This window comes from Mauremys mutica, chromosome 22 (genome assembly GCF_020497125.1).
Source record: "Mauremys mutica isolate MM-2020 ecotype Southern chromosome 22, ASM2049712v1, whole genome shotgun sequence".
NCBI classification, from domain to species: domain Eukaryota; kingdom Metazoa; phylum Chordata; order Testudines; family Geoemydidae; genus Mauremys; species Mauremys mutica.
In genome coordinates, this window is record NC_059093.1 from 17,068,985 (window position 1) to 17,081,799 (window position 12,815).

The window sequence follows — 12,815 nt, forward strand, 5'->3', positions numbered from 1 at the left end:
AGACCAGAGCTCTGGATTGTTTCCCATGCGAGATACGCTGTACCGGGTAGCTGTGGATGACAAACACAGAAGTTCTGCTGTCAGGGACAGGCCATTTTCAGCAGAGGGTCTGCGACTGTGGAACTCATTCAGATAAACCTGACATCCTTTTAGGCATTGCACTTTTTCACAATCGCCTCTCGCTGTGATGCAGCAGAGAAGAATGGGCAGGTGACCTCTCACGGAAATAGCTGCCACTAACAGACTCAACAGCAGCCAGACCACAGAAGAGCAGAGCTGGCATCTTTGTAGACAATTTAGGCCACATATCACAGTGATGGGCACATTAGAAACACATACAAAGAGGTGCTGCAGGTCAAGATTCAGGTGCATTGAATAGAGCTGTGCAAGCTTTCGACACACAGCAACTGCTTGCATTATGTCTGGCTCTAGAGTAACTAGTTCCTCAACTCTCTCTGGGTGTAATTCTCTCAGGTACTTCTATAGAGCCCATTGCTGTATTATCTGAGCACATCACACCACCACAAAGTACAGAAGCACTATTGCTGTCACTTTAAAATGGAGAATCTGAGGCACGGCGTGGCTACGTGGGTTGCCCAAGGTCACACACATGTCTGTGGTGGAGCAGGGAATTGAACCCCCATCTTGAGTCCCAAGCTACTTCCCAACCACTGGATCATCCCTTGCACTGAGTCCTCTCCAGTATTACTGATGTGAGAAGAAATAAACTCAAAGTAAGAAATTGACTTTGAGAAACAAACGAGCCATTTAATACACCTACTTTTCATTGTCCGTGTATCTAACAAGGAGCAGAACAGGTAAAGCAGTGGATAAATATTTCAGTAACGCAGTTGATAGAGAGAATAGTTCTAAAAACCTCCCGTATTGTTCAACTATCTTTGAAAGATACTGTTTAAGTGAAACATTCAAAAAATTCTAAAGAGGACTTGATTCCCTGTCCAGAGTCTTTAAGAGGTAGGTCAGAGTTGAGAGTTTCTGGTGGCTCAGGAAAGTTTGACTTCTCTCTGTCCTGAGGTAATCTTGGATCAGCTAAAAAGATTTTAACTTCAGGCTCAAAACAATATTTCTGAAATAAAAGAAAACGTAGTTCCCCAAGTAAAATGCAAAGCCGGTGATGCTCAGAGCTACAGGGCAGGTTATGTTTATGAAATAATGCTGCCATCTAGTGGAAAGGAAGTTAACAAGCACATGTATTATTTTAATTCTTGATATAACAGGAGAGCAGAGGCGAGGCCTGATGATTAAAATGGGAAGTGTGGTTTCTTTATTATTCCTCTGTGGGAAAGTCAGTGTTGCCTCATCCATGACTGTGAAAGCAACCATTGCCATCCAGTGGCTAGTTATATTAATGATTGGTGTCAATTATCATACAGCTGTCAGTTTTGTGTTGGCAGTTTACTTCATCTGAACAACTTGCTTCACGACTTTTGATGGAGACGTGCCCTGGGAATGATGTGGGAAAGGGAAGCTTGGTCAGGTGAGAGAATCTCCTCCTGCGCTTTTTATTAAACCTGCCAATATCTTGGTAATGAGACACACTAGACAAAAACACAGGAGGCCATGAGAAGGGGAAAATAGGAACCATTCTGAAATCATGAGAATAGGGTTTTTTTTCTTTTCCTAAATTCTTTATGATAAATATAGCCTCCCAAAGGATACCGTATCATCATTTCCAAACATGGCAATACGTTTCGCTTAAACTATTTCAATTTTTTAAACAGAAAAAATATTGAGGTCTAAGGTTAAAGAAAAAAATCTTCCTTTGATTCCAAACACCCCATGTTTATTTAATATTCAGTCTTCTCTATCTCATCCATGTCATCTGGGTCCAACTGCTTAATCTTGGTCTCTAAGAGAAAAAAAAAAAAGACCAAGTAAAGAGTTACATTCTGGTCTGCAAACAGCACTCACCTAGCACACCCTCTGCTTCAGCAGCAGAGCACACATTTAGTAGGGCCACTCACAGCAGGGACATAGAAGTCGGTTAGATTTTTAAGCTGCTTTAGAGAGAGTGGTAGATTTAGAAAGATCTTTAGAACCTGAAGGATATTCACAAAAAAAGAGAGAAATATGGCACAACATAGTTGGCAGCGTCTGTCAAATGTTCTGCATTAGTCAATATTACAATTGAGACGTTGACGTTCGCTATTTGTAATAATTCCTGTAGAATCCACTTAACAGTGCCCCTGAAACAATACTTCTGCTTAGTTATAACAACTGCCATTGAACAGGCTCGATGAAATGCCTGAATAATGGATGGTGGCCCAGATTCCAGGTAAGTGGCACGGCTGTGCCAGCTACTCTCTGAATCTCATGTTTGCTGTGCAGCAACTTGGTCACTTTAGGTGCTTCCTGGTTCCTACGGCTACTAAAAAAGTCACACACCTTAATGTGTGTTTGGTTTTTGCTCTGCTTATTTTAACTCAACTCATGTAATTAAATGGAGACCCTCAATATATTTCACTGAGGCACTGATAACTGAGGCTATAACTTGATTAGCATATTTCTAATCATATCAGGGGCTGTACCAACTATACATTCTTCTGCATTAGATTTATGCACGTGTATGTAAGTAACCAAGTCGACAACATTGATGCAAACACCAACATAACTATTGGAACTGCTGGCAGGCTAGGCAGAACTTCCTGTGAAGATCATTCCTCTAGGTTGGGGCATGGCACAGCGGCAGAAATGCATGAGGGAGCTGTGCTGTTGCTGTCCATGCTACGATTGTCTTGCGGACAGAAGATCTCGGTCTTTAGGGATGTTAGTCGCCACCATCTACCGAACTGAGGTACTGCTACAATGATTGGAATGAGTAATAGTGTTTGTATTCTCAAAAGGGGTACGGACCAATTCTGGTTAGGAGCCATTCTACAAAACGTTACAGTATATTTTGTTGCATACACGTACTCCTATTTTTGGACGGAAATATCCGACTAAGTGTTCAGTATCGTATTTCCAGTCAAAGTGCTTCAATTGATAGTCAAATAAGCTTTGAGAAGCACAATGTAAACGGGATTAAGGCAGCTGCCAACATGAGGCTACTATACAAGCACGATGCACATTGGGAGCTTCTCATAAGTTAAAAACAGCAGATGCGGTTAGACTGATATTTCCAATCACATCCCTTGTTAACTTACTTCACCAACCCTACCTACTCTAATGGGATGTTGTGGAGATTAGGGAATGTTTGGAAACTCTTAGGCCTGGTCTACACTGAGGGGGGGATTGACCTAAGATATGCAACTTCAGCTATGAGAATAGCATAGCTGAAGTTGACATATCTTAGGTCGACTTCCCTCGCATCCTCACGACGCGGGGTTGACTGCCGCCGCTCCCCCGTCGACTCCGCTTCCGCCTCTCGCCACAGTGGAGCACAGGAGTCAACGGCAGAGTGATCAGGGATCGATTTATCGCATCGACACTAGACGTGAGAAATCGATCCCAGATAGCTCCATCACTACCCGCCGATCCAGCGGGTAGTGTAGACGTACCCTTAGAAAATAAAGAGTTCCACCTACAAAGCATTATTTTTGTTAAATAATTGACTGTTTTCTCAATCTCAAAGTTACGCTCAGGTTTACAGCATTAAAGCGGCTAAAAAGAAGAAAAGTCAGATTATCCTACATTAATTCCACTCAGCTTTTAATACCATAGGAATCAACAGCAAGGCTCATTTTGCGAACTCCACACATGACTAGACTTGGACATACAAGCACTTCCTGAAAACTCAATGCCTTTTTACAAGGCCGGGGTAATTTGGGCCATTTTCTTGCTTCCTGTCTGAGAAAAATATACATTTGGACTGAAACAATCCAAAACCAGTATGAAAATGTCCAACAGGTTAAATGGGCATTTGTTGAAATTGCCCTTTGCCATGTCACGAGTTCTAACCACAGTAACAGCTTCTAATCAGTCACACTGAGAAGCTGTGCTAAGCAAGCAGGTGAGCAACAAAGCACAGTGTGAGAACATTCCTAGCGGGCAGTACACAGGCAGGAGACAACTTCCCCTCTTACATCAAACAGTCTCTGGCCTTTAACATGGATAAGATTCGCGTGTCAAAGCTGGAAGTGGCCCTTGTAGATTGTGGTGGAGATGCCGGATGACCCATTCTTGGGCTGGTTCTGCATAGGCATCTCAAGCATTCAGTCCATTTTTCTTTGTGAACACAGTGGCAGCATCTCAAACTGCCCAAGTAGAGGATTCCTCCAACCAGCTGAATCTCTGGATATATTCTTCATATGCAGATTGGATTTCCTGAGACTTTTGTTCTGATTCTTGCCTCATTTGAGACCCTGGAATAACTCCCCCCTGTCCCTTTAGAATAAAACTCCATTATCTTCTCCCCTCTTCCAAACTGAATACACCTGGCTCCCTCAGGCATCCACAAGAACCCTCTCATGCTGCAGTTTGTGGCCCATCCCTGAATTTTCTGCAATTTATCAAACCCTTCTGGTCTGAGGAGTCCAAAAAAACTGAACACAGAACTTTAGCTGGAGTGTTACAAAGCAGCATGCTGAATAGCAGATGGCATGGGATGGAGGAGCTCTGATCCCTCCATCTCTTCAGTAGAGTCTCTTACCATTACCACTCCCATCCGCTTTGCACCTCCAGTTCACCCTGCACCTGCTGCCTCTCCCGGCTGTACTCTACTATTTCTGAAGCAATAGCTCATGCTGATAACGATCCATGTGGGTTCTGCTCTGTCTCCCCAATCCAACTTTACTCCCATCACTTCCTGAGTCATCCTTACTTTGGCTTGGCATTTCTAGACCCACTCTAGCTCCCCCGTTCCTTACTAGCATTTCCCCAAAGACATCTTCAGGGAAGAGCCTCTCTTTCACCTGGGGAAGGCTACACACCGTGGTATGTTTCCTCCCCCTTTCCATCCTCAGCACCACAGGATGACCCTCTGAGGTCCCTCATAATTCATTATACTTCCCGCCCTACCTCCTCAGCACTTGGCTTGCTTTCTACATCAGGTGAGGGAGCACTAGTGATTGAGATGTGTAAATCTAATATGGGAAAGTGCCCTCTAGAGGGGGGAAGTGAGGTGTGTTTAGTCCCTGTTTTTGTTCTAAACAATAAGTGTTCTCATTTACTATGGTATTGCTCCCACGTGCCTCATACAGTCTAAATGGTTAACAGAATTATAATAGGGGCTGGCAGTAACACCTATTAAGGTTGCACAACACTTCCCATTATAAGACCCTGTTTTCAGTTGCTTGTAACTTCGGCAGCCTAGCCACTTGGGATGAAGTTTTCCATGCTGATGTCTGCCTCGGGCTGACTTTTTACTGTGATTGTTTTTGAAATGTCAGCCAAAGAAGTTCAGCTGTTTCCAGGAAAAGGTTAGGGAAAATACTTGTTGCTCATGTTAAAAAATTCTGGTGCTTTTCTCTCTGAACTCCTTTAACACCCCCAGGCTTTGGACCAGGGACTCGAATTCTGAAATGTGGTAGGGAATGTGCCTTTTGCCATCCCCATGAAAATCCACCCAAATCGGGCCAAGTTTTACATCTCTGAAAAATCACTTTGCCGAAGTCTACTGAGCATGTGCAATTTTAACAACAAAATTCACCAAAGAATCTGTCCACGCTGGGTATGCTCCAGCTGAGGCTGAGTAGGACTTTCCCTTCAACTGCAGCTCTGAGCTGGGCACCTAACAGGACGACGCCCTCCTAAAATCTCAGTGACCCCTGTGCTGGGCTCAGGCAGGACAGAGGAGGAAGCTGCTGGATTCCAACGCAGAGGGGACAAGAGCCAGATCTGGGAGGCAAATAGATAGGGATAAGGGCAAGAAGACTGGCAACCAATGGGGAGGACACCAAGCTGAAGAGAAGACCAGCGGGCAAAAGCAGAACTGAGCCTGGCTGGACAAAGAGACTCGGGCAGGGAGTTTGGGGCTGGGGAGACAGATTGGACAAGGAGTTCAGGGAGCGTGATCAGGGCTGGGAACAAGCAAGGGTAGGGAATGGGGGAGCACGACTGGAAGGCGGGGGGTGGGGGAGAAAGATCACATGAAGATCTGGGAGGGACAGGCTGAGCAAGAGGATTGGGAATCGAGAGGGGTGAGACGAGGATTGCTATGCAAGGGACTGGTACGGAGAGGAGAAACCCAAGGAATGAGACTAGGAGAAGAGACAGGACTTGGAAGGGAAAGGCTTGAAAGGATGGGGCAGGTGGGGTCAAGCTTGGAGGAACAGGCAGAAGAGACTGTGCCCACACACACCAGAGCCTAGAATGGACCCAAGATTCTGCATGATGGAATTTGTTTTTCAGTTTCCTTTTTCAAAAACCCAGGAAATTACACAAAAACCTACGTTAAAAAGGATATTAAGGCAGCAAAGTCAAACATGCAAAAGCTAGGAAATGCCAGAATTAAGGTTGCCTATGCAACCTTAATTCCGCCCACTTGCGCAAATGCACTACGATACAGTCTTTAATTACATGATCACATACTCTTTTTCCAGGCCTCGTTCAGTGCACAGGAGGGTCCTGCTCTGGGGATGGATGAGGGTTGTGTAGTGAAGCAGACTTATCTGTGGGACTCCTGCTTCGTTTTCTGAACGTATGTAATATCGGAGGCAGTTGGACTGCAGGAAGATCAAGGATGGTCTCATGCAGATGAATGTTGCCCTGTAAGGCACTGGGTTGTGGCGGCTCTGGTCAGCGCCACCAACTGGGCTGTTACAAGTCCCATCGGCGGTGCTGCCCAGCTAAGTCAGGCTAGTTCCTACCTGTTCTGACACCATGCTGTGTCCTGGAAGCAGCCAGCAGCAGGTCCAGCTCCTAGGTGGGGTCACAGGTTCCTGGACAATGGGGACTCGGGGGGGGGAGGGGTGCCTGCAGGTGACAGCCACACGGAGCCGCTTGCATGCCTCCACCTAGGAGCTGGATCTGCTGCTGGCCGCTTCTGGGGGGAAGTGGGGTCCGCGGTTCCAGGACAGGCAGGAAACCTGCCTTAGCACCCCCGTTGCGCCACTGACCGGAAGCCCCATAAGGTAAGCCTGTGCTTCAACTCCGTGCCCCAATCCCCTGCCCCAGCCTTGAGCCCCCCCAAACCCAAAGCCCCTTCCTGTACCCCAAACCCCTCATCCCTGGCTCCACCCCAGAGCCTGCATCCCCAGCCCAGAGCCTCTCCTGCACCCTAACCGCCTGCCCCAGCCCCCTCCAAACCCGGAGCCCCCTCTTGCACCACAAACCCTTTAATCCCAAGCCCACCCCAGAGCCTGCACCCCCAGCCCAGAGCCCTGCCCCCTCCTGCCCCAGCCCAGAGCCCCCTCCCATACCCTGAACCCCTCATTCCCAGCCCCACCCTGCAGCACTCACCCCCACATCCCAAACCCCTCATCCCTAGCTCCGTTGGGTCACGGGCCTCAACTATTTTCTTCAACTGGGTCGCCAGACATTTTTTTTAAAAACTACTGCCCTAGAGAACTGGATTCTACCCCTGCCTCAGTTCCTCTGCAACACTGGGCAAGTCACTTAAATCAAACTTTTCACAGGTGATCACTAACTATGGGTACATCTACAGAGCAAAAAAAACCCTCCGAGCCTGGATCAACTGATTCGGGCTCATGGGGTTTGTGTTGCAAGGCTAAAAATTGCAATGTAGACATTCGGCCTCAGGCTGGAGCTTGGGCTCGGAGTCCCTCCTCACCTCACTGGGTTTCAGAGCCCGGGCTCCACCCTGAGCCTAAACATCCATGCTGCTATTTCTAGCCCTGCACCATGACCCAAGTCTGTTGGCCCAGGCTCCGAGGCTCACTTTGGCAGGGGTGTGTGTGTGTGTGTGTGTGTGTGTGTGTGTGTGTGTGTGTGTGTGTGTGTGTGTGTGTGTGTGTGTGTGTACGCGCGCGCACATACCCTGTGTGTTCCTCACTTTCTGGGTGCCTGATCCGAGCCTCTAGGGCAGCGATACTCAGACCTCAGTGGTTCAGGAGCCAAATTAGCAATCAACATTATCCAAAAGAGCCACAGTAGTTTGAGTTAATTGTATCATTTACTACAGTGCTGTTCCTATTTAAACGGTATGAAATACAGAGGAAATAGTTATCTATATTATCCTCACAGCAAATAAGTTAATAATTTAGTGCCAGCTGATAACATAACTGGTTAATAACCGAGTAAAAGCATCCTGACTGGTTAATAATTAAAGCACAGTGTTTTAATGTTATGCGTTGCCAAGAGCTACTTGCAGCTCCTGAGCCGTAGTCTGAGTTTCACTGCTCTGGGGTCTGATTTACAGAAGGGTTAAACACTACAGATGCAACGGGAGCTGGGCTTCGAACATATGAAGTGCTACATAATGTAAAGGAAAAAACTCTGAAAAAAATCAGGTCCTAAGCATCTCAAGTTGGTCACCCCAAATTAATAGATACTTTGACCTTAATCTCGCTACGCCTCAGTTCCCTACCTGTAAAATAGGGATAATACGCCATTCATCTCACACGGCAGTCGTGAAATAAATAAAATAAATGTTTGTGCAGCACATAGGTGCTACAGTGAGGAGCACCACTGAAAAGGCTGTGAGGAAATTAATAATTCCATCTTCAGAGCAAGCATGGAGTAAAGCCTGGGGCCACACACTGAACGCTGAGAAAACACTGAACAGTTGCTCATGCAATGAGTACCATCTAACTCAGGGGTAGGCAACCTATGACACGCGTGCCAAAGGCGGCACGCAAGCTGATTTTCAGTGGCACTCACACTGCCCGGGTCCTGGCCTCCGGTCCGGGGGGCTCTTCATTTTAATTTAATTTTAAATGAAGCTTCTTAAACATTTTAAACACCTTATTTACTTTACATACAACAATAGTTTCGTTATATATTATAGACTTCTAGAAAGAGACCTTTTAAAAACATTAAAATGTATTACTGGCATGCGAAACCTTAAATTAGAGTGAATAAATGAAGGCTCGGGACACCACTTCTGAAAGGCTGCCGACCCCTGATCTAACCCGTGCACTGAATGAGGAAGGGTCCTATGGTAAAAATGTATGTAATCCTGTAATTACAAACTATTATAATGCATATGCACATTTCTTCATTTTTGACTGCTAGACTTTGCAACCTTCACTAATGTACTTTTAACATAGTTATGTGAGTGTAATACAATACACAGTGCACTGCGGCATCAGTGATTTGCACTTTGCTACTACGGCCAACTTCCGCATGCTTTATACGTGCAGGTTTGATGGGGATACTGTACTCACTGAAGTGCTCTTCGATGCTGCGTAGCAGTGGTAAGTTGTGTCTTTCCACCATGTTGAAGGCTATCCCCTTTTTCCCAAAACGACCTGTTCGCCCTATGCGGTGTAGGTAGGTCTCAAAGTCTGGACAAAGCAGCTGGTTTGTCGGAAGCTTGAAATTCACAACAATTGTGACCTGTTTCACATCAATACCTAGGAAAGGATGAGAGAGAGAGAGAACTCACTGACGAACTCCTAAGGCACCTGCCATTGCACCTGAAATAGGCCATGGCCATTAAAACCCATTAACAATAGAACCACTATAATCAAGCATCTTTTTTTATGCATGTTTGCCATTCTGGCACTCACATAAAAGCCAAAGCTAAATACCTTCCCTGACTCCATCCATTCCATAAACACTGTTTGCAGACCCTATTGACCCTTACCATTCCAGAGAGGACAGGGGCAGCTGACATACATACATGTTGCATTACTTTTTTCATTGGTCATTTTAAAATGTTAAACTACTTTAAAACAAAACCAGGAAAACTTCTCTGTATTGCTATGAAGATTATACACATCGTGATGGAGTATGAGACCAGAGTTAAGTTGTTTATGGAATTTCAACTTTGAACTCCCTGACTTTCAAATATTTATTTTTTTCTAACAACATTCTAATAAGGGCTTTTAGTTTAACGAGTGCATATTGTATAATTTTTATACACAACACTATCTCAATGGGTTTTTGTGGATGAAAATCTCTACCCAAAGGATCAATTTACTGAAGAAAATCTGCCTTTACCTCGGAATACTGTATTTGTTGTGACTGACTTTTCAGACAGGGCAATTGTAAAACATGCAAATTTTGACTGTCTACATTAGCAATTTCACAACTGTAATTCACCATTTGTGGAAGCTGTAGTGTAAAGAGGACTCAGGTGTTTATACCACTGTGGTACCAGCTGTGAATTATGGCTATAAAGTGTTTGCTAGTGTAGATGAGGCTTCAAAGTCACGACAAGCAACACCATCCTGAGAAGCAGGCACTGAGCTGTATACAAAGGGGTTATACACGGAATTACAATTCTTAACTTGATCTGTCTGGAATAAGAAATCAGCCTGGTGTTATTTTTGCAAGCTTTAGGAATCAGCATTTGCTCTGCCAAACACTCGCTGAATTTATATCTAGAAATCCACAAAACCCCACAAATTGACCACTGGACTCCAACACTGTGTGTGACAACAGTGTGGCAGAAAAGCTTATGATGAGGTCTCTATATGCGACAGATTACAGGATTCCAAGCAGCGGTCATCATCTTCTGTACGCCACAGTGGGTTTTCAGTGTGCGTGGTGGATTACGTAATGCAGGAACAATAATACGCTTGCATGCCCTGCGTGTACCCCCATCTGGAAAAACAAAGCTCTCAATACTGTAACGCTTTGAGAAACAAATGGATTAGCGAAAGACAATACCTCTAGCACAGACATTCGTCGTGACAAGGACCTTCTCTTTTCCATCACGAAACCTTTGGATTACAGCTGCCCGTTGCTCAACTGTCAGCTCCCCACTCAGGACAGACACTTTGTGCCCATCCTGAGACAGTTCCTGTGATAACCATTTGGCATTTCTACGAGTCTAAAAACAAATGCAGGAAGAAAGTACATGAGATAAAATCTCCTTGGGAGGAAACGTATTCCCTCCTCTTTCAGTCACTTGCAACCATCATACTTATGTCTTCTGTAAAATACTTGATTCCTTTTTTCATGGCATTTCAGAGGAGTGTCTGTCTGACACTTCACAGGCAGAACCTGCGGGCTCACAGTCCAAGTCCCACTAGCACACCATCACCATCACTCAGGCCCCACTCTTTGAGAAATACTGGATATAGGGAGCTGTCCATGGATTTTATTCTAAGGCTATTTCTGTTTCTAAAAAAATCAAAAGTGATTATGCTGAAACCAGCTGGAAAACAAATAATTAGTTAAAGCTGTGGATCATGTCGATAGACCAAATGGAGACAAATTAAATTAGGATGGCTTCAGGAAAGATTTAGCTGAATACAAGGGAATGGTAATGGCCTACTGTTTAGCGAAGACAGAACTAGCATGAATTCCACTTACACAGGATATACTCAGCTGGTGCTAAGTGGTTACTCCTGTGAAATTCTGAACCCTCGCCTTTAAATACAGTAGATTAAAGAACTAAAGTTCCAATAAAGAAATTGTGTCTTGGATGCTTGGGTACATGCACACACACGCATGCACACGTGTGTCAGTGCCTTACATTTAAACAACCTGAAGTGTTTGATTATCAAAATTGCCCTACACAGGGGTTGGGGTTTCTTTTTTGTTTGTTTTTTTTAATACTACAACGTTAAGTAGTTGAATTTAGAAAACACAAAAAGATTAAAAGTCTCAGTTCTGTTTGTTTCTTTTAATTCCTTTATGCAGGTTTCCAGCTGGTTTTCTAGTCTCTTCCCCTTTCACCAAAACCAGGGAGGGAAAGATTTTTCTCTGGGATCTGCTGTGAGAGTTGGGCGCAGCCAGTCTCACACAGGAGCCTGGAGGAAGAAACTGGGGAGGAGCTGATGATATGTTTCCTGACAACACAATATAGGTCAGGACTCCAAAAGGCCAACAACAGCAGGTGAAATAGACAAAGAGCAGTTGGTGTAATGGAATCCTGCCAGGGGGCTCTGGCTTATCTGTAACCTCTCAGTATACGTAATATAATAATGGGTGTGCTGGCAGAGAGCCAGAGTGGGAAAAGTCAATTGGCACCAAATGTAATAAGGGGCAGGCAATTAGACAGTTCATCTAGCCCTTTCAGAACAGAGGTTGGGACAGTGTAGTCTGACAGAGCGAGGGACTCAGCATTCCCGATGTTCATGAACACAAAGGGTGAAGCTCAGTTGATGGCTGGAAACCAGAGAACTTTAAGAGTAAGTGCACGTGGCCTGTTGGATCCTAAAGCAACGAACATGAGCAGGGCCCTACCAAATTCACGGCCCGTTTTGGGCAATTTCATGGTCATAGGATTTTAAAAGTCAAAAATGTCATGATTTCAGCTATTTAAATCTGAAATTTCATGGTGGTGTAATTGTACGGGGCCTGACCCAACAAGGAATTTGGGGGGGAGGGGAGGATTGCGGTATTGCTACCCTTACTTCTGCGCTGCGCTGGCAGTGGCACTGCCTTCAGAGCTGGGCAGCTAGAGAACGGCGGCTGCTGGCGGGGAGCCTAGTTCTGAAGGCAGAGCTGCCACCAGTAGTAAGGATGGTGGTAATACGGAAGTATGGCATGGTCTGGTATTGCCAACCTTACTTCTCCACTGCTGTCTGCAGAGCTGGGCCCTCAGTCAGCAGCTGCCACTCTCCAGCTGCCCAGCTCTGAAGGCAGCAGTGCAGAAATAAGGATGGCATGGTATGGTATTGCCATACTTCTGCGCAGCTGCCGGCAGGGCGCTGCTTTCAGAGCTGAGCACCGGGCCAACAGCTGCCGCTCTCCAGCTGCTCAGCTCCGAAGGCAGCACAGAAGTAAGGGTGGCAATACCGCGACCCCCTTAAATAACCGTGTGATTCCCTGCAGCTCCC

General features: G+C 45.5%; 1 protein-coding gene across 1 annotated transcript in view; it reads right to left on the minus strand.

The window, feature by feature from the left end:
* Positions 1-825: 825 nt before the first annotated feature.
* DDX25 (DEAD-box helicase 25) overlaps positions 826-12,815 on the minus strand; it is a 29,858-nt gene continuing 17,868 nt past the window's right edge. The window contains exons 10-12 of the mRNA XM_044996708.1: positions 10,696-10,858; positions 9,246-9,434; positions 826-1,870 (exon numbers count right to left, since the gene is read on the minus strand). Of these exons, the coding sequence (XP_044852643.1) occupies positions 1,809-1,870; positions 9,246-9,434; positions 10,696-10,858 (414 nt within the window). The 3' untranslated portion in view covers positions 826-1,808. The remainder of the gene's footprint in view (positions 1,871-9,245; positions 9,435-10,695; positions 10,859-12,815) is intronic.